The 23411-nt window shown below is 34.5% G+C and overlaps 2 protein-coding genes across 2 annotated transcripts; one reads left to right on the top strand and one right to left on the bottom strand.

Moving 5' to 3' along the window:
* Positions 1-5405: 5405 nt before the first annotated feature.
* On the top strand, positions 5406-7825 carry LOC149902228 (achaete-scute complex protein T3-like). Its single transcript, XM_090110396.1, has 2 exons — positions 5406-6136; positions 7336-7825. The coding sequence occupies exon 1, from the start codon at positions 5552-5554 to the stop codon at positions 6128-6130; it is 579 nt and encodes a 192-aa protein (XP_089966522.1). The 5' UTR covers positions 5406-5551; the 3' UTR covers positions 6131-6136; positions 7336-7825.
* Positions 7826-20215: 12390 nt separating this feature from the next.
* Positions 20216-21337, bottom strand: LOC149902227 (uncharacterized). The gene has a single exon (XM_090110276.1). It carries the CDS (start codon positions 20954-20956, stop codon positions 20216-20218), a length of 741 nt encoding a protein of 246 aa, XP_089966402.1. The 5' UTR covers positions 20957-21337.
* Between the last annotated feature and the right edge of the window lie 2074 nt (positions 21338-23411).

The raw sequence follows: 23411 nt of genomic DNA, 5'->3' as shown, positions 1-23411 counted from the left end.
CTGCGGCCGTGATTGGAGGCTCGAGTAGGTATACAGGCTTCACGTCGCCAATCGCGCGCTTGCAAACAACAATAGGCTGGTTTAGAATTAGTGAAAGCCTCACGAAGTAAATTGCTTATGAGAATGTCAGTACATTCTTATGAGCGTCGTTTTTGGGCGCTCTTAAAATGTTATTTGAGATTGAAATTGTAATAGTATGTAGTCTTATAAGAATTATATTATTTATCTTATATGTATTTTATCAAAATCTAGGTCAAAATTATGAAAAAGCAGTTCTAATTCCAAACGGATAATTGGAAATCGGTTAAAATCGTAGTTCACTGAATTTATGCTTCCCTTATTACACAAAACGATAAATTTGCTTCGACATGTTTATGTAATTAAATCAAAAATTTCATTTTCGTAATCGGTAGGTGTAGAGCGCTCTAGAGATTTGGACTTTGGTAAAATTAATTTATTGCGTTGTTTATAATCAGTAGCCGTTTGGATCGAACCGGTGACAGTCGTAAACTGGTCCATCATAGAAAGTTGGTAAATTTCGTGCACCTGTTTTTAACAACAGCTCTACTAATTACTACTAATAAGATTCCAATGAATTAAAAGGGCAATGCGAATGAAATTTTCCAGCTTCAGAATGAAATGGCCGATGTATTTATGTCACCGGTTTGGGGTTTTGTACATGAGTCGAGAGTATTTATTGCATTAGGTTAATTGAAGTTGCACCTTAATCACGATTAATTTTTATGTCCTCTAATTCAAGAATCAGTGGCTTAAATAAAGCCCGGAGTTACATACAAGAAATCGATTTGGACTCTAATGAGGACGTCGTAAAGCAATTAATTTTAATTGTAATGACAGGTTAAATTAATCTCTAAGTACTGGAGCACTACCGCTCTTATAACTCGAATGACGAAGATGCCAGTTATATTACCTAAGTTATTGGTGTTATATTTATTGATACATATTATATTTTAGTATCAACATACTTTTTTAGAACTTTTGACAACACATATTAATTACCTATGTAGAGATTGTCTAATCTAAAAATGAACGCCCCTCCACTAAACTTAATTGTTTCAATGTGTGAGGACAAATAATTATTGAACCACTTTATATGTGTGCGCGCGTCGATTCTACTGCAAACTTTGACACTCGCGCACTGATTTGTCAACTAATCGGGCGATCAGTTCAGGTGCCTAGCATTGTATGGCGGGGAGAGCGCGCTATGTATGGAATGACACGTCCGTTCTGTCGTGCATCGCGTCATTTATGCACTAGTTGGCCAACTGGTCCTGTCGTTCGGGCATGGACGGGACTGGAGGACTGAACGACCAATGAGGCAGACCAATTTGTGTGTATTGCGTCTATACACGTACTTTGAATGTGAGCGTAAACACAGTGGAGGGGCGTTCATTTTTAGATTAGACAATCTCTACCTACCTATTTTGCTTCTCAATAGATAATGACTCAATTATAAGAATTTCTTTAGTATGTAACATTTTGGGATATATTAAGCCTTTTTGCTATTGTAGGTACGTAATTACGCTTAACATAAGAACAAATCAATTATTTCACCCACGCCGTTTATTATGCTGTCCTTTGTACGGTAATAAATTAACAGCTTAATAAAATAATAAAATTAATTATACGCGAAAGGGCTTGTTTGCGGATTTCAAAGATACCCTCCCGATGCTGGAATGCTATTTGTTTGATAAATGAATAATAAGGAATTAAAATAAAAGCAGAAGGTTTATCCCGCGAGTTCGTACAGCCGATAAATAAAATTGCCACAGTGTTCACTACCCAACTATTTGAAGTACAGTCCCATTGAAATTTATTGCCTCAATTAACATAAAAAGTAAAATCATAGTACTTAGCAAGCACAGAGAAAGTTTCATGAACCTAAGGTATATGTAGGTATACGTGGTTACTAGGTATATTGGTATCTACATATTTAATACTTGGCGGTAGGTATATACATATACCTAAATTACGCTATTTTCTTTATTGTGTATGAAAATTGAAAACTATGTCGTTCAAAGTGAACAATATATTAACTATTTTTTATTTTACTAATTAATGAACTATTGATATATTTTTTAATTTATTATAAATTCATAATAGACATTGCAAAATTTAACTGTGGTTTGACGATTAACATTAGCACGTTTAATATAAAATAATATTGTGATATAATATCGAAAAGGTCAAGGCGCTCTGTCGTATTTAAAGTAATAAATTATTTTAAAGATAAATTAGTATAATACATACAATTAGAGCATCAATTTGTCGTTGATTTGAGTGCTCTAGAAACACCGACGCGCCTCGGGCGTTGTGCTCCCGACTGTCCACAGAGCGACCGGCGACGTGGTCGCGTGGTCCACGGCTATTAGCCGCGTCTACCATCTCGCAGCTCGCTACTCCTAGTCCGCATCCTATAAATTACGCGAATTATACTCTTTAACTGCGAATGCAACCACGTGATATATTGAGGTATTGCAATTATGTAGTTTGTGTCAGCGAATGCAAAATTACACATCAGACTGAAAGTTTACGCCAATCTTCACTAATGCCCATATAGATAAAGACACATATTTTTATTTGTGTTTGTGGTAAATGATAGCCTACGAGGCCACTAGAAGTTATTGCGGCAACTAAGCGTTATTTAGAGGACAACAGCTCGTAAGACGTTTGTTTCCATGACAATCAGAATCCGTCTTTGTCGCTTGTCGCCATTTTATCATTTGTAAGACCCGTATCTCGTGACTTTAACAAAATATTTTTGATATCACTGTACGCAAAATGTAAGCTTTACGGTTAATTTTATAAAGTCGCTTGACGTTGATAAAATTTTAACAGGCTTCAAAGAACCGTAACGGATGACACTGCGAAAGTTATATGGTTATTATGGATATCAATAAATTTAGCAAAAGACATCGTAATTACAATGAAGGTATGCTGATATTATGCGTAAAAATGAAAGAGTGCCGATATCAGTGGCCCGCTGTACATGTTCCATTAAGTTGTAAATTTTATTAATTATGATTTGACGCTTATATAGTCTCCGAGAAGAAAAAATAAAAATAATGTTGATAATTGACTTTTAAACAACCTGTTATCAAACTGCATTTTTCTCTAGACTTAAATTATTGAAATTGAAAAAACAAAAAAACAATCTAATTAATATGCTAACCTTACCTCGTCTTCCAGAAAAAAACAACAATTCAAGCTAAGCGCCATCTATTAAAGTTTATCGGAACTAAATATGGGGTTGAAACATTTTATCGATTTTAGTTCCCGCGACTTAAGGGTAGCCATAGATGGCGTGAGCAGACAAGGGTCGGGGGATATAATATTCACATTTAATCAAAATGCTTTTTCGTTTTCATTCTATTATACAGTTTCAGTTACTTACGGCTACGGGTTTGAGGTCTAAAAATGTATTTTTTTTATAATAACACCATGTTTTTGAATTTTGAATTACCTATAACATCATACATACATACCTAGGAAATAATCTATAATATAAAAATGAATCGCAAAATGTGTTGGTAAGCGCATAACTCGAGAACGGCTGAACCGATTTCGATAATTCTTTTTTTATTATATTCCTTGAAGTACGAGGATGGTTTTAATGTAGAGAAAACGTAAATATGTACCACGGGCGAAGCCGGGGCGGACCGCTAGTCTTATATATAAAAATGAATCGCAAAATGTGTTGGTAAGCGCATAACTCGAGAACGGCTGGACCGATTTCGATAATTCTTTTTTTATTATATTCCTTGAAGTACGAGGATGGTTTTTATGTAGAGAAAACGTAAATATGTACCACGGGCGAAGCCGGGGCGGACCGCTAGTTAATATTAATTATCTTCGGAAAGAGTGGAAAATATTAATATATAAATATCCACATTGGTAAATGTAAGATTTAATTATTCAAAATAATAATATTTACGTATATAAACAAAATGAGCACAAACTATGACGTCACGCACGGTAGCACGCGCTATGCTGTGTCGCGCGACGCTACACCTGCCGATAACTTGACGCCACCGCATGTGCGCTGTGTGACCGAGACGAATACCCAATCTCTAAAAATATTTTGTTTTTTTACATATTCGGTATTCGCCTTAATACGGCTTCTTCGATATTCATAATTTACAAATATTTTAGTGCATGGGATTATATATTGGCCAAAATAATGAATAATATGTTACTTGTAGGTAGGTACTTACTGAATTTCTAGCAGATATGATATTATCTTGTTGTTGAGATTTTTGTTAACTATTGCCTAAGCTTTTAATTTTGTTTTTAGCGTACATTTTTAGTAGATGAGTACAAAGTTACCGTTACAGTGATTTTTTATTATGTTTACGTAAATTTATAATAATTAATAAGCATCCATGACTATTTTCCATTACGTCTACCTATAACGTTAAAATTTACATTTACAAATGTGTTTTTGAAAACATGTTTTTCTAAATTAAAAAACTTGTATTACTCTACTTGTTAATTTTTTCAATTGCAACGATTACCATGTTATTAATCAAAACGATACATAGTTAAATCATAAAATTTAAGAGCGGGTCATTAATTTCGCAATATGTATTTATATAAGTAGGTACGTCGGTCACGCACTTCGGTGGAATTAATCCTATAAGCCATAAGGGTTGAAAATGCCATGTGCATTAGATACTCTTCTTTCGAGATTATATCAAAATACGATAATGTGTAAATTTGTAAGAAGACATGCCTTTTTTGTCTGACAAAAATAAATAACAACTTATTTCTTCATACAAATTATTTGTATTTATAGCACTCAATTATTTTTTGAATAAATGCAACAGAACCATTAAATAATATGATATAAGATAAAAACAGCTTACAAATTTAAATATTGCTCTAATTGCGTATAGAAACTCTTAATACTCTTCTCGTAGCATATTAGTGCATGCAAAAATGTCGATAATAGTAGCACCATCAACAACCTGCACGCACCTGTCTTAGGTGCGTAGGCGCAACCCTTATAATTAGCCCTTTCACGGGAACAAATGTATTACGACATGTAGAGACCAATTACACAAAAAGTAAAATTGTTTTTTAGATTCCCTATCTACAAGGATTGTAAAAGTTTATATTTCTCGTCAATAAAACAAAAGCTCCAAAACGTTAATAGCACAATATAGCTCAAACGCGTTTACAGCGTCTATTCTGCCTAACGACTTCTAAATAGATACGAGGTCTCGTCTGCCGAACAAGGCAACGGACAGGATAATTATGCGTAACAACGTGCAACAATAGCGGCGCGAGCTCACTGGCTCTATGGCATAATAAGTGCCGGCGTATTTTGATCAGTGCGCAACAAGTAGCCGAGCGGCGAGTCGCGGGGAGGGACGGCCCGTGCGAGTGCGCGTGCGAGGCGCGCGCCCCACCTCTGCCTGCGCGCGCGCTACTTAGAGTCGGGGGTGCGAGCCACCTCCGCCAATCCACCGACAACCTTCGCGGCACGCACACGTGCGCTCGACTTAACCTACACTCGAATTGTAACGCGATGCCGATGGCTACGATACACGCTTACCAAAATCTTGGTGTTAATCAAAAACTTACACAGCTTCAAAATCAGCCACCCAGACGTCTGGCCCCGGCGCCTGATGCGGGGCGATGCAAGAAGCGATCATACCTGCACCAGACGTATCCAGCACAACCTGCTTCAGTAGCACGCAGGAACGCCAGAGAAAGGAACAGAGTGAAACAAGTAAACAATGGATTTGCTGCCCTCCGTCAACACATTCCATCAGCTGTTACCGCCGCGCTCGCTGGTGGCAGAGGATCTTCAAGAAAACTAAGTAAAGTAGATACTTTACGATTAGCTGTTGAATACATTAAAAGTCTAAAACGGTTATTAGATGAAAGCGAAGAAGGTTGTTCCGAAACGCAAATGAGTTTAGGATTAAATACAAGTGGACCTCAAACTCCTCCGTCATCGGAAGAATCTCACTCACCTGCTCCATCCCTTTTATCGGAAAGCTCTGCAAGTGCCAATTGTCATGAAGTTTACGACTCCTACGAGCCCATGAGTCCTGAAGATGAAGAACTTCTTGATGTTATATCGTGGTGGCAACAACAGTGAACTGAGGTAAGCATTTCAAAAATTTATATCCAAAATTGTATTAGTTCAAGTTAATTTTAAAGTATTAGATTATTTTAAAAGTAAAGAAGTCATTCAAAAGCAGCAGGGTAAAATTAAACGAACTTAATAATTAGTTTATTTAAAGCTACAAGACCTTGAAATTTAAAAATTCTTATCAGTTTATTTACATTTTTGTCTCGGTTGTGTTGACATTTGTTATCAGCGCACGAATTTTTATAATGACGTACATTCAAGTCCCAGTATCCTTAAATTGACAGTCCCCCAGGTATACGAATTTTTTATTAGCTATAAACTCGCCGACTAAGCTTTTTGCTCTATTCGTTAGTCACGGTTACCTACCGGGTCAGGTCTGTTCTTTTATATTGCACAAATTCAATGGAGATTTTGGGATCGTTCTACCTTACGAGCCAAAAAGTAAACACATATATATCTATTATGTTTGCGCAGTGAACCATTGCCGAATACCTTTATCTATTCACGGTGGAATCACATCAACACAATAGTCTGTCTCCTACAAAGAGCATCTTAAAATATGACATATTTAAATCCTAAAGCTATTTTAAAAGTTTTTCTGCGATACAAATATTATTTTGTGTATCTTTCTAAGTTCAAATTAATTTTAATGCTCCAAACAATACCCGCATATGTACGTAATTTCAATGAGCGAATAGCAATTACTTCTAACAACCTTGTGGTTTGCCCCGCATGTAGTGGGAAAATTGCATATAAAAAGTAGTGTATTCTAATAACGAGCGGTCGCATGAGATTGCTCTGATTTGTAACAAGTGGAAACAGGTTTTGTTGCATTTCGTATTTTGCCGATTTATCTTAAATCAATAAGGAGCATCCGGTCAACATAAGCCGGCTCTTATTAGTTGGCCATATGACTCGATCGGAACTCATAAAATACGGTAGCGCCACGAAATTAAAACTCGCAAAAAGTTCATCACCCTGCTGTTGCCACTTAATTTCTTGTACCGGAAGACGAAATCTCGAGAGGAAATATAGGGACGGTGGAAGCACACGTGTTACAATATTTGCTAAGCTCTGAGCAAACATCTGGTGATAAACTAGTTTAGTTAGATTTAATGTGAATTGAAGATATCGATGGTAGAGTGGCCCGCGTTTCAGCTTTTTTAAATTTTGATTTTGAACTTTATTAACGTCGCCGTTCCTTTTTCCAGGTACCGAGTTGACGGTGATCAAAGTGAAGGCATTAAGCCGCGTATTGGTTGTGAAAAAAATGATGACTTCAAGAAGAGCCCGAGCGATGGAGCGCAAGGGACTCTGAGTGAACCTCTAATTAAGCGCAATCAGTGTATTCCTAATGAGAGGGGATAATGGTAGACTATAACGATCCCATCGATGCATTCCGCCGAGCGAACGAACGACTGAAGACTCCGCTTACATTTCATACGTGTATGGAATTGCAGCACTAAGACTGAAATATTCATTGTTCCATAGAAGCATTTAGATTAATTGTAAGAGACTTAATAAACGCTGTGCCTTTAGCTAGCCTTAGAGTTACTTCCAGTAGAATTTAGTTTTATATAGTTATGTTTGTATATTGTTTTCTAGTCATTAGTGTTAAGTATATTATATTGTACAGAATCTATTGAAATGATAACAAATTATTTGTTGAAATAAACAACTGTGCCTTTTTGGCTAAAACTATTTGGAAGTTTTCATTATACCCGGAATAGTTGTAAAGCAAGTGTTAAATAAGTAAACTTAGTACCTATAAAAGATTCCTAATAATATAAGTTTTAATAGTTGTTATATCTTGAAATATTTCACCTGAAAATAACTAGGTACTATATTTAAATAAATTTTTGATAAATTATCAAACTCTTTTATTTTTGATATCTTATTTTTCCCTACATAATATGAACATCTTATTTATTAGAAAACATAATATCAATTTCTGCGTGGTTGTATACGCCAAGAGAGCCAATAACAAATACATTAAAATTAAACTATTTCAAATAGAACTTTTGAAGAAGCTTAATTTTAAGACAGAAAAATGAACTTGTTTTAAAAAAGTTACAAAAGGATTAATTTCACTAGATATCTAAGTTTGAATAGGTTCATCAAACATGGACATTAAAGCACACAATCTTTTTTTCATATTCATAAGGAAGAATGAACTAAGGTATACCGAAAGTGAAATTTAATAGATACTCTAGAAGAATATAATATATAGTCTACACTTCACATTGAATTTTACTGACGATGGTGATTAAGCTTATAAATAAAGTTGATAAGTTCAGAAGAACAAGTAGAGAATAATAATATGTAAAATATAATTAAGATTATAAATACTTACAAGGTTAGTAATTTCCTCTAACTATAGAGCCTTATCTACTCATCCCTGCATAATATAATAATATTGAGTACTTTAGTTTTAAATGAAAACTTACTAATCCTTCTTGAGGACGCTTTGGTGGCGAAAAATCTTATGGGTTCGCAGCGTCACGAACAATGTTAATGTTATAAGTAACATTTTCAATTTTACTACTAAAACTCTGAGTTTTTATATTTCTCTTCTATCGGCAGTCCCTATGACTATATAAATAAATAATTAAATTCCACGAGATTAAGATTTATATTGAGATGGTATATGTATACGTGAGATCGTATCGTAACAATTTACTAATCTGTGATAATATAAGGTACCTACATGCTACTTCGTCCACGGAATAATACCTACGATATTTATTTTTCCTTGTCAAAATGAATGTTTTAAAATGCATCTTTATGTACTCAAAAAGCCCGTGACCGGTGCTAGTCACTAGTGAAAGAAAAAATAGCTTAACTGATTTTGAGGAGATCTGGGAAAAGCAAGACTGAGAATTGTAATAGTCGTTATGTTATGTTATACAAAGCACACATATAATGCTAATTGCATTTTTAAAGCTTCTGTTTGAAGGCTCTCTGGTGTTGCTTGTTTTCAGATTATACACAGACATGCACTAAACTTCCTCAATTTTAAATATACACAGGAAAAGGTAACACGTACCGTAATAAAAGAAAGTAACAAAAGCTGGTTCACACGTGCTTCTGATCGGATTACATTGCGAATCGGTAATAATACGCGAAATATTTAAATACACGTCATCTAAACTCTTGATACAACATTTAATTTGAACAAGACAATCTGTGTTTCAATGCTATTACTGCGCCCGAACCGCCCATGGACGTCGAATTGCAATAGTAATTTTTGATAATGGAGGGGAAGAACGCGATTATGGGTGGATATTTCCGACGGTATTAATTGTTTGAACTCGTTGTTTGAAACGAGAATTACTAGATGCGACGGAAGCATATGGAACACCTGTGGGACGAGAATATTCGCGAATAGTTTCGAAGGTACACGGTACAAACGGCCTCATTAATTCTCCTTATATTAATTGTTGGTTACTATGCGATGATGCATCCGCTTGCAATGAATCCACTTTTTGTGAACATCTCGTGAAATATGCAGCCAATTATTCGACGTGCAATGCTATTTATAATTGACGAGTTTTGACGAGAATGTTAGTGCATATGTAGAGCCTTTTATTTGTCATATGTAATATAACCGTGCAGTTTTTATTTCCAATTTTACAATTGATGTATTGTGGTAACTTTTGATTTGTGAGTATAAGTTTCATTGTTTTTGTATACCTACTGCGAAGTTCCATACCTATTAATTATTAATTACATTGTAGAAGAAGGCATTTTTCACTTAAAGTATTAAGCACTTTCAGTATTTAATAATATATGAAAAATTACTCCTTTATAATGAACTTTACATTCCAAGACATTGTGATATGAATTTATGATGCCTTACTTCCACGGTCATGTAAAAATTAAATAATGCACTTTGAAATAAAATAACGAGTAGACCGTATCTAAAATACGTAGTAATTAAACATAACATACGAAAATCTAACAAAGATGACATCCCACAATATCGAAACGATGCACATAACATTTAATAAAGTAATATTAACATTAATGAGAATTTTACTTCTTTTTTTAAATATTTATTATTACTCTGTGCGAATATCTATCTGACATTACTCTGCGCGCGCGGTTGACCGATCGGTCGAGCTCGGGCGGCTCCGCGCGCGCCCGGCACGCGACCGTCGCACGACCCGTCGCACGCAGCTGCTGACCGCTTGCGCAGAACCGATTGCTTTCCGAACGAAATGCGCATGTAATTAACTTCGCCTGCGACTGTAATTTGAGTTGGTGTCATTTTTTATTTAGCGACCAAAATAATGGTTAGGGTTTGAAGATTTAATGGTTTAATAGAACATGACTTTGGTTATTTTTTTTTCGAATTGGAAACTACGTTTTTCTGTAGAGTTTGTTTGTAAAATTTTAGACTACGTAAAGTTCATAAAAGCTTTAACTTCAGTTTTCAAGATCAGCCAATGAGGAAATTTTAAATATCATTTTGTGAACAATAGGTAGTTAACTAAATCAACCTTGGTGCATTTTTTGTATCGGTAATACATCCTATGAGGCTATCAATCGTTAACAAATATACAATAGAAATTCGGGAAACTCTAGGTACCTAAAAGTTTAATTAAAATAAAAAGTAAACCAACTTTACTAAACTTACCTTTAAGATTGACTTCATAACATCGTGTGCCAACTTGAACACAAACACGAAACCAATTTAGGTTATTACTTATTCCTGCAGTGCGCCTGCGACCTTGACTCAAAATGTACCGACCATTAAGCGTGTGACCCAAATATAAGGCACACGCACGCAGTTATTTTTGTTTCGAACAAGTTCAAGTGCCTCGACTATAACTGGCCGGAAAAACTGGAATTCCAACTAAAAAGTATAACGAACTATTTCTTACAATGTTATAAATATTGAAAACTACAAGTTCAACTTGTTTAGAGCTAACGCAGAAAGAATTTTAAAGGAAATAGTTGTATGAAATATGACAGTATATTTGGATCCATTAGTTACTTACAACAACTACTTACGACTTTAAGACATCAACTTGATTCTTTAGGGACAAAATTTTTGAAATACATAAGTACTTATGTTAGAAATCAATGCGCTAATACATTATTAAATACACAAATGAACCCTTTAAATAACAAAGTGTACCTACAGGTATCTTTAGAGGCAATATTAATTTGCAAGTAGGTAGGTACCTATTACCTATTATGGAATGCCGTACACGCTCGAATTTATTAATTGTTCCTAGAATTTTTTGTCCACAAAAACACAAGATATTGAACCGCAGACATTTTAGTTCATCAGCTGTTTCTCATAAATTGTCAAACCGCTATAAACTTCATTAATAGCCGTTAATGAATTGGGATCGGTTGCAGGTAGCGATCTTAAATACTTCAAATATCTTTTAAATTCTCCAATTTATCCTAAGGGTGCTCGTCACGACCTGACAGCGTCCTGTAAAACCTTCAATTGATTACCAATTAAACAAATTCTTTGGCCATTTTTTAATTATATTTGAGTCGCTCGTAAGGATCAAACGGCTTCCGTGTTACCTATAAGAAATATTTTTAAGTCAATTAAAGAAAGTAATTAAGTATTAAGCATTCGTAAACATTTTTTTTAATACGAGACAAATTCAGAATAAAGATCAGAAGAAACAAAAATCACCTTCAAATAATGCTTCTACAATAGCTCTATAGCAATCTATTCTTTTATATTTAACCCGTAAATAGCGGTAATTCTACCAATAAAAAATAGCACACCCGATCAGCAAATAGCCTTATCAATACAAATCTCCAATACATCCTCACGCAACTTATCGGCTTTCCTCAAAGGGGCTTCGTGTCGCGCTATTCAAATAATTAGGGCTCGTCAGACCGCCGCAGATGGAATTAACCACATAAAGTCGTGCGTATCGTCCCCGATCGTCCGTGATATATCCAATCCGCAACAAGATCACTTATAATTCCGGAAAACCTTTATAGAAATCAAATTGACGTCTGTTACGTACCGTAAATTCACTCGAGTTGGTCAAAGTTATTTTGATTAGTCGACTTTTTCTTGATGACAATGTTGCAATGTTGCAGGTACGTTATTTAAGAGTAAAGTGAAAATGAAGTAAGTTCAGGCGGTTGTTCTTTGAGTTTTATTAAATTCCATTTTTAATTTCTAGATAAGATAAGTTTAACATGTAGAAGTATCAACATAAACATGGATAGGTACTTCGATATGCTTATATATTGGGTGTATTTTTTACACAAAAACACAACACATGGCCATGAAAACCAGACAATTGCGTTAAATTAAATTTAAATACACGAATTAAACAGAGATGAGGTCGTTGACCGAACCAGGTGGTTTGACGAGTGACAGTAAATATTATAGACTTATCAATAAACGGAAGAAATTACGTTCCATTGGTGATAGCGATAATAGGCAGTATGGAACTGACCTCACATAATACGGCCTAGATTAAAGCATACTCAGGCGACAATGAGTTTAATTCCCTATCACTTTTCAAATAGCAGCTGTCAACGTGATTGACAAACTTATTATACAACTCGGTATTGTACATGTAACTTCTAAATATTTGGTCTTTTCTGTGGACTATTATATAAGTACTTTATGATGTTATTTAAATATGATGGCCATATAATAAATAAGGATTTAGACGTTTACGAGCATAACGACATGGAACGCGTAAGAATTTTAATTTGCAGTCATTTATAATCGGAGGTCTAAATATTTCCATATACATGCAAATTCAATGTTATTATTTATGCCTTACTGTATTGCCTCATACATTTAACCAATTAATTATATATTCTAAATAATATCTTGATTTCATAACAGTAATAAGAAGGAATAGAAAGCGCAAGAACTTGTCAAAAAGCTCGATACTTTTTAAAGTTTAATTATCAGAAGCCACAAAAATGACAATTATTTACTTTGAAAATGTGTGCGGGCCTCTGCCTCCAATAATCGGACTAATAAAGTAACTTAATCTATTAATTACAAGCTATTTAATTAACTAAAATCGTAACATATTTCCTCTAATTTGTAACTAATTAAAAGATGACTATAAACTAATCTCGGAAGACTCAATAAAACGCTTGTCCGGTGCGTCAGTCACTTGTTTCGCTCTAATGAAGGCTCGGTCAAAAAACCTCGACTCCGGTGGTCTGGTAGTGTCACGTCGTCCGCGTTACAGCCCATCCACTGCAAATGTAAATTAATTTAAAGGAATGGAAAGTCTAAAGTCTGTTCGGTATTGTTCCTACACTGTGAACGATCTAAGATGGGAATTGATTCTCATTACTGACGTTGATTGCGAACAGGAAAATGCTGAGTTTTGTTTCATGTTATGTATTCAATCCTTTAACTATATATCTAACTTTTATTACTGTTTAAATAATGTTATCACCCTAGCCTTCTCCAATAATAAGGATTGCTGAATAGTATAATAATTATGGGTAAAATAGTGTAGGTACAAAATAATACTAGACCACACACATTTCCAAATTGTTCCTTCTAAGCTAGCTCCAAATTTAGGTAAAGGTATGTAAAGATAAAATTGCTCCCAAAAACATGTCACCAAGAAAGCCATCAATATTATACGGAAAATATTTTTATCGTTGAAAATTTTGTACCGACCGTGAAATAATAGGGGTATAAAATACAAAGTAACATTAATCAGGCATCTGCTTGTATTACTCCGTACTGAACTGTACTCTCCCAACCAGTACTTATTCCTTAAATCGTGTCATACACGCTTCTGGCTAATGACATGCTATCGAGTACCATTAGCATCACGGACCATCACTTTGTGCTTCATAATTTCCACGCTTTTGATTTAATGTGCAAACCGAAATTCGCTAATATCATGCCTTATGGGGCTCAATATCACGGTACTTCCTTTTATGGAGCGTTCAACGTTAATGGACCAATAAGTAATCATTAAGCTTCAAAATCTCATGGTTTTCGATAAAATCATCGATTACAAACTAAAATCAGTTACGCATAACAGGAAGTACTTTTGTAATTACGTAATCAAACGCTGCAACCGAGTAAATGAAAGACGCCGTCGACTGTCGACATGCGATGGATTGAATACTTTTTTAGTGTTAATAAGAACCATTACGTTTACAAATAGCTTTATAATCATAGAATCGAGACACATTTATTAGTCACTAACGAACCGATAAATTGATCAAAGGGAGATAACTGTTGAAAATAAGTTACATTACAAAAATATCAGACTCCGAGTAATTTGTTACGTTGATATCAAAAAGGTAGCGCCACATATACTACTCGCGGTAAACGTATTTTAATTTTAATCAGGATTAGGGATTTTCATTGCAATCATATTTAACTTCTTATTTATAAAAGGAGAAATCTGAAATGGAGAAATACCAAATCGTATTTTGAACTAATGTTAAGTATTTGTAATGATAGAAGTAGACCGTACCTATAACGATTGCTTATAAATTAAAATGCCAATTAAGACTTAACTAATAACTACCTACTTGTTATGAAATATTAAATATTTGTAAGTGTTGAATTTATATTTTTGGTTTTATGGCATTCAAATGCTTTTATAAATATAAATTTATAAAGAATAGAAAAAATTCGATCACGAGGCGGGACTCGAACCCGCATCCTTTCGCGCCATTCCGGGGCGGATGCCTCACCAACTCAGCCACTCGTTAAAAAATTTATATTTGTAAGTGATTAAACAAATTGCGAAATTTAAATGAACAAAAGAATCCGGAACAGGTACCTATTGAAAATTGAAATATAAGACATAATTTTTAAGTCTTTTTCTGAAGCCTGCACATATTATCTTATTTATTTTTGGTAAATACGGAAAGCTACTAAAATCAAATCGTGTTCAACAATATTTTGAGAAATTTCAATTCAAGTGAATTTAAAAGCAAAAAGTGAAGCGTACATTGCGGAACAGAAAAAAGTTGACTGAAACTTACCAGTAATTGCCGATGTCATTGACATTGACTCGATCAAAAGTCAAGCGCAGGTCATCGATTTGAGCGAACCGCATGAAATTTACCACAATTTTCTGTCTGAATGCACAGATCAGAGTAAAGCACGACTCAAATTGCTTCACTATGAAAATTGTAATGAACATAATTGGATGTTATTTCGAAGAAACGTCATTGGGTTTTCCTGTGCCGTCAATTTTAATTCTCGATTTGAATCTGATAGATATTTTGATTCAGTTGTAAGAAACAAGTAAACTTGTTGGTAATAATAAACAGATTCAGTATTGGAAGACTAGAGATTTCAAACAATACAAAAGCTTACACTGGAGAGCTTATACTTGATTGCTCACCTGTTTGCGTAGACCAAAATTGTTAATTCGTTTTAATATTCCATGTATCTCACTTTAAAATTAAATGAAGCTGTCTCTAATTTTTATTTTCACTTTAAGTACCTACACACTGAATTTGGGCCCGAGGCATCGGTCGCGTTTATTTAATATCAACTCATTAGTATTCAATTCTGAGCTCATTATTCAGAATAATTGTAAATTTTCTCGTTTTCTTGTAATTCTGGGCGATGAGGGTTGCAAAAAGTAACAGCGTGTGCTGACTAAGATTTGTGTAAAATCACCCTCGCCGCAAGTATTATTTATATTAAAAACAGAAATTTACTGGCGCATCTCACGCAACCAATGAAACAGTAGTGCTTTAAGAGCATGGTAGAATGGTTTTAAATTGTTTAAAATTCATTAAAAGTAATTTGATATTCTTGTTACTGAAGGGTACATGCATACGAAGTAGCCATTAAAATAGATGCGACAATTATTACATTCATGCCGTGACATAGAGCTAATCGAAGTTTTATATGATTTACTAGTTCGTAATATTTTGCAACTCTTGTCATGATAAAAATGTAAGAATGTTTTTACGTACTGTCTTGTTGCGTGCGCAGATTATTTGTGTAGATGAATAGAAGCTTTTTTTAATGCTAGAGTTACAGATAGAAGTCTGAAAATTTATGCTTTTTAAGCTTAGCAAACATAGATGTTTTATTCTCGTTGTAATATTGTATAATGAGATCATACTACGTATTAAAATACAATAACAATTCGGTTACATTCCTGCGCTTTTTGTATAGGTAGGTAGGTATGCTGAGAGTAAAAAGTAATGATAGGTTGGCGGCGACGTCTTCATTACCTAATGAGGCGTGACCAATTGTAATGATTATAATTGTCGTTAGTATAATTCTGTCAGAAACCATGACAAATTAAGGAAAGATAGTGGGTAATCATGCGCGGTAGCAAATGCTCGGTAGCCGTAGAACGAATTTGAGATGAAACGTGTTTTGAAAGTTACGTCAATTAAACCGACTAAATAATTTCCGTGCCTTTTTGTCTACGTTTAAAATACTTACAGGAAAGTTACAAATGTAACAATAAACAGTTTTTACATTTTCCAGTTACCTATTTTAATCAGCATTATAATTAATTACCTATGGGTTAAAACTATGCGTAACATTGATTTCGCTAATACACAAACCTTAATTTCAATAATCGAAGAATACGTTACGTTCTACGTATTTAAAGTTTTAATAAATAACCATATTTTTGAATTAAGATGTTTCATGTCATTATATCGAATTGCTAAACCACAGTTTATTACAATAATAAAAGTATAAATACGCCACAATATCATTGATAGGCGTCGATAAATTGTGAGATTAGTTGAAATGTAGAAAAGCACGGTTTTGGTGGCCCCGGTGGTCGAACGGCAGCTCTGCCTGATGACGGTGACGAATCGCACCATAACCCGCCCACGGGCTATTACATAAATGGATTTATTATTAAACATATTAGAAAAATTTGAATTAACTACCTCCATTAAACGATGTTAACGGATTATTAAATAAAAATAAATAAAAAAAAATAAAAAGCCCGTTTATTTCCAATCCACAAGAAATTTTGTTACAGGTAGTTTACATACTAAAAGCTATTTTACATATTAAAATTACACTATTTTTTTAACTTAAATTTTAATCACTAATACTAATTTAATTTTTTTTCTATTTATTTTTAATTTTTGACGTTATCCAGTATCAGTACCATTGATTGGAACCCCTTCTCGGGTATAGGCCTCCTCCAACTTTTTCCAGGTATCTCTGTCCTTTGCCTTTTTTCTCCATTCGTTTCCTGCTATATTTTGTATATCTTCTATCCACCTTTTTTTAGGGCGTCCTACATTTCTTTTTCCCTTCGGCCCTTTCCATATAGTTGTCTCCAGTGTCCATCTTTTGTCCGTGCATCTTGCTATATGTCCCGCCCATTGCCATTTCTGTTTTAGTGCAAATTGTAAAGCGTCGATGATTTTTGTCTTTCGTCTTATTTTTTCACTTTTTACTTTTTGTATTTTTCTTATTTTAAGTATACTCCTTTCCATTGCTTTCTGGCATGCTACTATTTTACTTTTTATTTTGGAGCTGTATGTCCATGTTTGGCAACCATATGTAAGGGTAGGTAAGACACATGTGTCCAATACAATTTTTTTTAGATGAAGGGGAAATTCGCCTTTTAAAATTTCCTTTAAGGACCAGAACTTTTTCCAACTTATATTAGCTCGCCGCACTACCTCTAGTTCTTCGCTTTTGTCTTCGAAGGATAGTTGTTTGCCCAGGTAGATGTAATTGCTGACATATTCAAGTGGCTTTCCATTTAGGAATATAGCATGTCTGTGGCTGTTCGTCAGTATTTTTGTTTTGTCCTCGTTCATTTTAAGACCTACTCTTTCACTTTCTTCATTAAGGTTGTTTATCATTTTGTCTAGTCCTTTACTCGTTTCAGCGAAAAGAACAATATCGTCTGCGAATCTGAGGTGTGTAAGTTGAGCTCTGTTTACTCTTATGCCATCGAACTGCCAGTTAAGATTGTTAAAAATGTGTTGTAGTACCATTATGAATAACTTCGGTGAGAGCGGGTCGCCTTGCCTTACTCCTCTGCAAATCGATATATCCGGACCTCGAGACTCTAGTTTCACCTGACTCACACAACCCTGATAAATATTTTTCAGGACCTTTACGTAGTTTTCGTTTATGTTGCACTTGCTTAGTGATTCCCAAATAGAATCATGTGAGATCGTGTCAAACGCTTTGGCATAATCGATGAATGCAATGTATAGTGGGCGGTTGAACTCCTGATATTTCTCCATCACTTGTTGTAATACGTGCATATGATCTGTAGTAGAAAAACCTGAACGAAAACCTGCTTGTTCTACAGGCTGGTAGATATCGATTTTCGGAGCTAGACGGCTTTGCAGAATTGACGCGAACAATTTGTATATACTTGAGAGCAGACTAATCGGACGATAGTTAGAAATATCTTGAGGGTCACCTTTCTTATATAGGAGAATTATATCAGATCTTTTCCACTGCACTGGCACCTGACCAGTTTTCAGAACCATGTTAAACAAGTAGGTAAGTGGGCGAGCTAGTAGGATAGCGCCAGCTTTAAGTGCCTCATTTTGTAAACCGTCTGGACCTGGACTTTTGTCTGGTTTGAGTTTTTTAATGTGCTTGATGACTTCCTCTTCATTCACTAATGGCACGTCGTTGATACTTTGGGAGGTCGCTGTTGCTACATCAATTGTATTGGTAGTAGGGTTGGATTTTGTATATAATTTTTTGTAAAAATCTGTAGCACAGCTCAAGATGTCTTTTCTAGTTTTAGTTACTTCAGATGTCGATTTTATGTTTGGGATCCAGGTTTTGTGGGTTGTTAGTTTCTTGTAGGCTTTTTTTGTGCTTCTGTGTGTGTTTAGGTTATTCTCAATTATTCGGTACCTATGGTCTTTGTAATCTTTGTTAATCGCTTTACTTGTAATTTTAAATAATGTGCTTAGTTCTTTCTTCATTTCTTTAGACTTTTGCTTTATTTTTAAAAGTTCGGTTCGTCTTGTAAGAAGCGCTTTTGTAGATTCGCTAAGTATTTCGTTGGTAGTTTTTAATTTTTTATTTTCAGATCTGCATGCAAGGCTGACAGTGATGGCGTTAACTAATTTATCGTAAAAGGTTGGAATATGTTCTTCTTTTTGTGTTTCTATTTTAAGTATGTTGGTCTCTAAGTTTTCCAAGTATAATGATATGTCTTCATTAGTTTTGAGTGGCTTAGGTTGCGCTTTGAAATCTGTTCTGCTTTTTTTTCTTAGGTCTAGAATATACGTAGCTCTAACTAAGCGATGATCAGACCGGAATCCAAAGCCATGTAAAACTTCTACGTTCCTAATCTTTGTGGGTTGATTCGACAATATAAAATCAATTTCATTTTTAATGTTACCACATGGTGATAGCCAAGTCCATTTGCGGTTATTTCGACTTTTAAAGAAGGAGTTCATAATTGTAAGTTTATGCTCAAGTGCGTATTGTATCAGTTTCTCTCCTCTTTCATTTCTGATTCCATATCCGAATTTACCAAGAACAATGTTATCGCTGTCTTCCGTAGTGGGTTTGCCGATTTTGGCATTAAAATCACCGATAACGAGTACTTGGTCAGCTGCCTGGCTTTGGGCTACTTGCAAAGTTTCATAGAATAAGTTGATTTCTTCATCTGTGGCCTTTTCAGTAGGTGCGTATACTTGTATTATTGTAAGCATTTGATTGTTGTATTTAATATTTAATAGTGCAACACGGTCTGAGAGCGCTGTGAAGCTTACAATGTTGTCTTTATATTCTTTTTTAATTAAAAAGCCGACTCCATATAGGCCAAGTGTTTCGCCTTTGTAACAGAAAATATAATTATCATGTTCTTCGATTACATAACCCATTCTTCTCACTTCCGCCAGTCCAAGTATGTCAATTTTTATTTTTTGTAGCATGTATGTTAGTTCTATAAATTTTTGGTAAGTTGATAGTGATCTTACGTTGAACGTTCCAATCCTTAGAGTCGTTTGTGGCAATTTTTCCTTTCTAGGTATTACTTTGGTATTAGTTGGAGGGTTGTGGTCTTGTTCCCCCACGGGGACCAGCCGGCTTGGGGGAGGTTGATTTTTTATTCTAATTTCTTTATCCATTTTATATTGTTTTTGTTTTCGATCGCCGGTAACTGATTGCTATTGTTTTGGTGTTAATGTTGAGAGTGTTGAAAGTGAGTTTGATCGGCCTCTCATCATATCAAAAGCGTTTATTCTACTATTTTTTGACGTGCTTGGTATTTGTTGCTTCTTTGGCTGTGCTTCTACTTGTGGTGATGTTGATTTTTCTCTCTTCCTTTTATCTATGACTTTTGAATTTTCTTTTACTATGAGTTTATCGTACTTTATGTACGCCAAGTTTCCTTTTTGTCTTTCTTGCATTAGTTGGGGTTGAAGTGACTTCCTAATTTCTAATGTTTCTTTAGAGTAGTCTTCTGTTATATATAATTCTTTTAATTTCTTTTTATTTCTCATAATTTCGTTTTTTTTCCATCCACTTATCAATGAGAGAAGCATAGGCCTTGGTTTACCATTTTTATTTTTTGATCCGATCCGAAAAATTTTATTTATTTCATAATTTTCTATCGTTATGCCTAATTCCTCTATGAAACACTTTTTAATGTATTTCATTGCATCCAGTGTCGACTGCTCCTTTTCCGCTAAACCGTGAATAATTATATTATTACTCTTCTTTTCTCGCTCTAGAGACTCCACCTTCTTTTCCAGCTTTTCTACTTTAAGTTTAAGTATATGATTTTCTTCTACAACGGGTTTTAATTTTTCTTCCATTTTTACGAGCAATGTGTTGGTAAGTTCTGACGTTTGATTTTGCATTTCAATCTTCATCTTGTCGAATAATAGTTGAAATTGTTCGTCCATAATTTATGTGTAATTGTATAATAATATAAAATATTCTCCCTTTTTTTGTTTTATTTTTTGTCAGTGGCAACACTGCAATCAGGTTAAAGAATGTAATTTTGACATCTATGTGTCAGCTGTCTTTTATTATGACAGTTATGACTTATGAGTTAATTGCAAGATTGATACCAAATGCTGTTCTAACCTCAATGTTTTGCCAATATTTGTTGTTCAATCTTCCTTGTAAATCCAGTAAATAGCGCGTTGAATATTATTAGGATCTCTCAATCACACTAAGAATTTTCTTTGAATATAGTAATATAGTTGAGACTGTGACTTTAAACTATTATGTGGAATATTTTATACGGAGCACTGACACTTTGATGTTTACAATACGAAGTACCGGAACCGAAAAAAAACGGATTATTATACGATGTTAAATTTCTTAAGCGTCTCTAATAGTGATGTTGATCGACATTTTATGATTTAATATCGATCTCACTAACTTAACATTCATCATTTCGTGCCATTACACAGATCCCGCACATATCACCCATTATAAAATTCGGATTACCTTATTGCCGCTCCTCTTTTAATGTATAATAATTAATATCACTAACCGGCAAATTGACTTCACTCTATTTAACGTGTAAGCGTAATTGGACGGGGAATGAAAAGCTCACTAATCGGAAAAGACTGCCGTCTCGAGAAATATTGAGGGCCAGTAGTAAATTATTGAGTATAATTAAAACGAATATAATTGCGAGCGATATATTAGTTTAAGACGTACTGGAGCGATGTAACGTTTAATTATACCATTATTTTTAATTCACTCGGTTCTGAGCATGTCTTAAAAAGCCAGCATCATGAAGTGACTCGGAGAGGAGATGCGGTCACGCATGCGCTCACGATTAATTCAAGCCAATCAGGAGCATATTACACGCATTACGCGTCCACAAAGTAACGCTTGCTGGCTTTGTGATCTTTAAACGTTTTAAAATAATGATGATATCTAGTAGCTCGGTGTCGATGCGAGTTAGTGCCCATTATAGCCCGTATTATGCAATGTCACTGTGCAGTAGTGAGCTTAATGACGTAAGTGCTATCCGCGGGCTATACTTCAGGGACTTCTATCTTTGTATAGTTATTGCATATTAAAATTTAGTAACACGATATATTGCGATGAATTATTTTCACTAGGTAATGGCAAATATGTAGTTGTTAATTATATTTTATCAAAAACGTAGTTACAACCTAGTTAAAAAACTTTTTCTTTCCTGACCATAATAAGGTAGAGCCATATATGTTCTCGGTCGTTTAATTTATAATAGTTCGCTTAATTGTTCGCAAAAACTATCGACACACTTTTTTAAATTCTTATCTACGGTACTACACTAATTCTAAATAAAAAAGCTGCCACCAATGCGAACAAGTTAATTCCCTATTTACTATGTAAAGTCAACTCGCTAACGAACTTGTTACGTTTACTTACGGCTATCGCTTCGGACATCTTTATTGTAGTATTGAACACATTATGTTGTAGATACTATCTCTCCACGGAAGCTGTGATACTTTGATGCTCGCACAAACAACTCTTGTTGTATTCCTTTTTGATATTGATACGAATTGTTCTAGAAACAACTTTTCCATTCGCAGTCACAGTCGAACCGCATTTAAACTACTGAGTCGGATAATTGTTAAAACTATTTGTTTTTATTATGAGAACATAATCAAAGGTCTTGTCGTTAAAGGCATAAAGGATAACTTTAGCCATAAAGTCGCGACGTGAGAACCGCCTCAACTGCAAGACAATTAATTATCGTAATTGTTTGTGAAAAATGAGAGTAATTTATCTCTCATCCTCGGCAATATACATTTACTTAATTTACGTTCAGGAGCCAAGGAGATTTTTAAACCTTTTCCCGCGAGAAACATGAATATAAATTATTATAAACGAATTTACATAAAACATACTCGGTTTCATACTATTCGCTCATATTGTGCTATTTTATTCGAAACTGTTTTATTTCTCACTTTGCAATGTAATGTAATCGTGTAATAAATTTCGCAATAATATTTGTAGCTATAAATTATGACCGGTAATATTCGCCTAGTATCTACACAGCAAATAGAAATTCCTTTTCGTATTCTAAGAAGATGAGCCTACCTTTTTACCGTCGTATAATTTTATCTTTATTGATTTTCTCTAAACTATGAATATTCGACGTCAGCCGAAAATTAGCGGTGTGTTTGATTCACCAGGAAAATATCTCAGCAATATCCGTTCCAATTAAAATCGATAGTTTAAAACTAGACTGACAACATTTAACCGCATTAACTTTTCGGACTGTCCACCTGCTGGCTGTTATAAAACGAAACCGTTAAAATTGACAACCATTTCTACGTAGCTACGTGAAAATCTTTTAGATCACGTAATTTTAATTATACAACCATTCATCTCTTATTTAACATAATA

Source organism: Colias eurytheme, chromosome 15, assembly GCF_061535395.1.
Source record: "Colias eurytheme isolate Ceu_HAF_F1 chromosome 15, ilColEury1 Martin Lab GWU primary, whole genome shotgun sequence".
NCBI classification, from domain to species: domain Eukaryota; kingdom Metazoa; phylum Arthropoda; class Insecta; order Lepidoptera; family Pieridae; genus Colias; species Colias eurytheme.
The sequence above is the reverse complement of the archived record's forward strand: the minus strand, read 5'-3'. Positions and strand labels throughout refer to the sequence as shown.

Coding starts and splice junctions, on each gene's coding strand:
- LOC149902227 (XM_090110276.1), bottom strand. CDS start 20,956: ATGGACGAACAATTTCAACTATTATTCGACAAGATGAAGATTGAAATG.
- LOC149902228 (XM_090110396.1), top strand. CDS start 5,552: ATGCCGATGGCTACGATACACGCTTACCAAAATCTTGGTGTTAATCAA.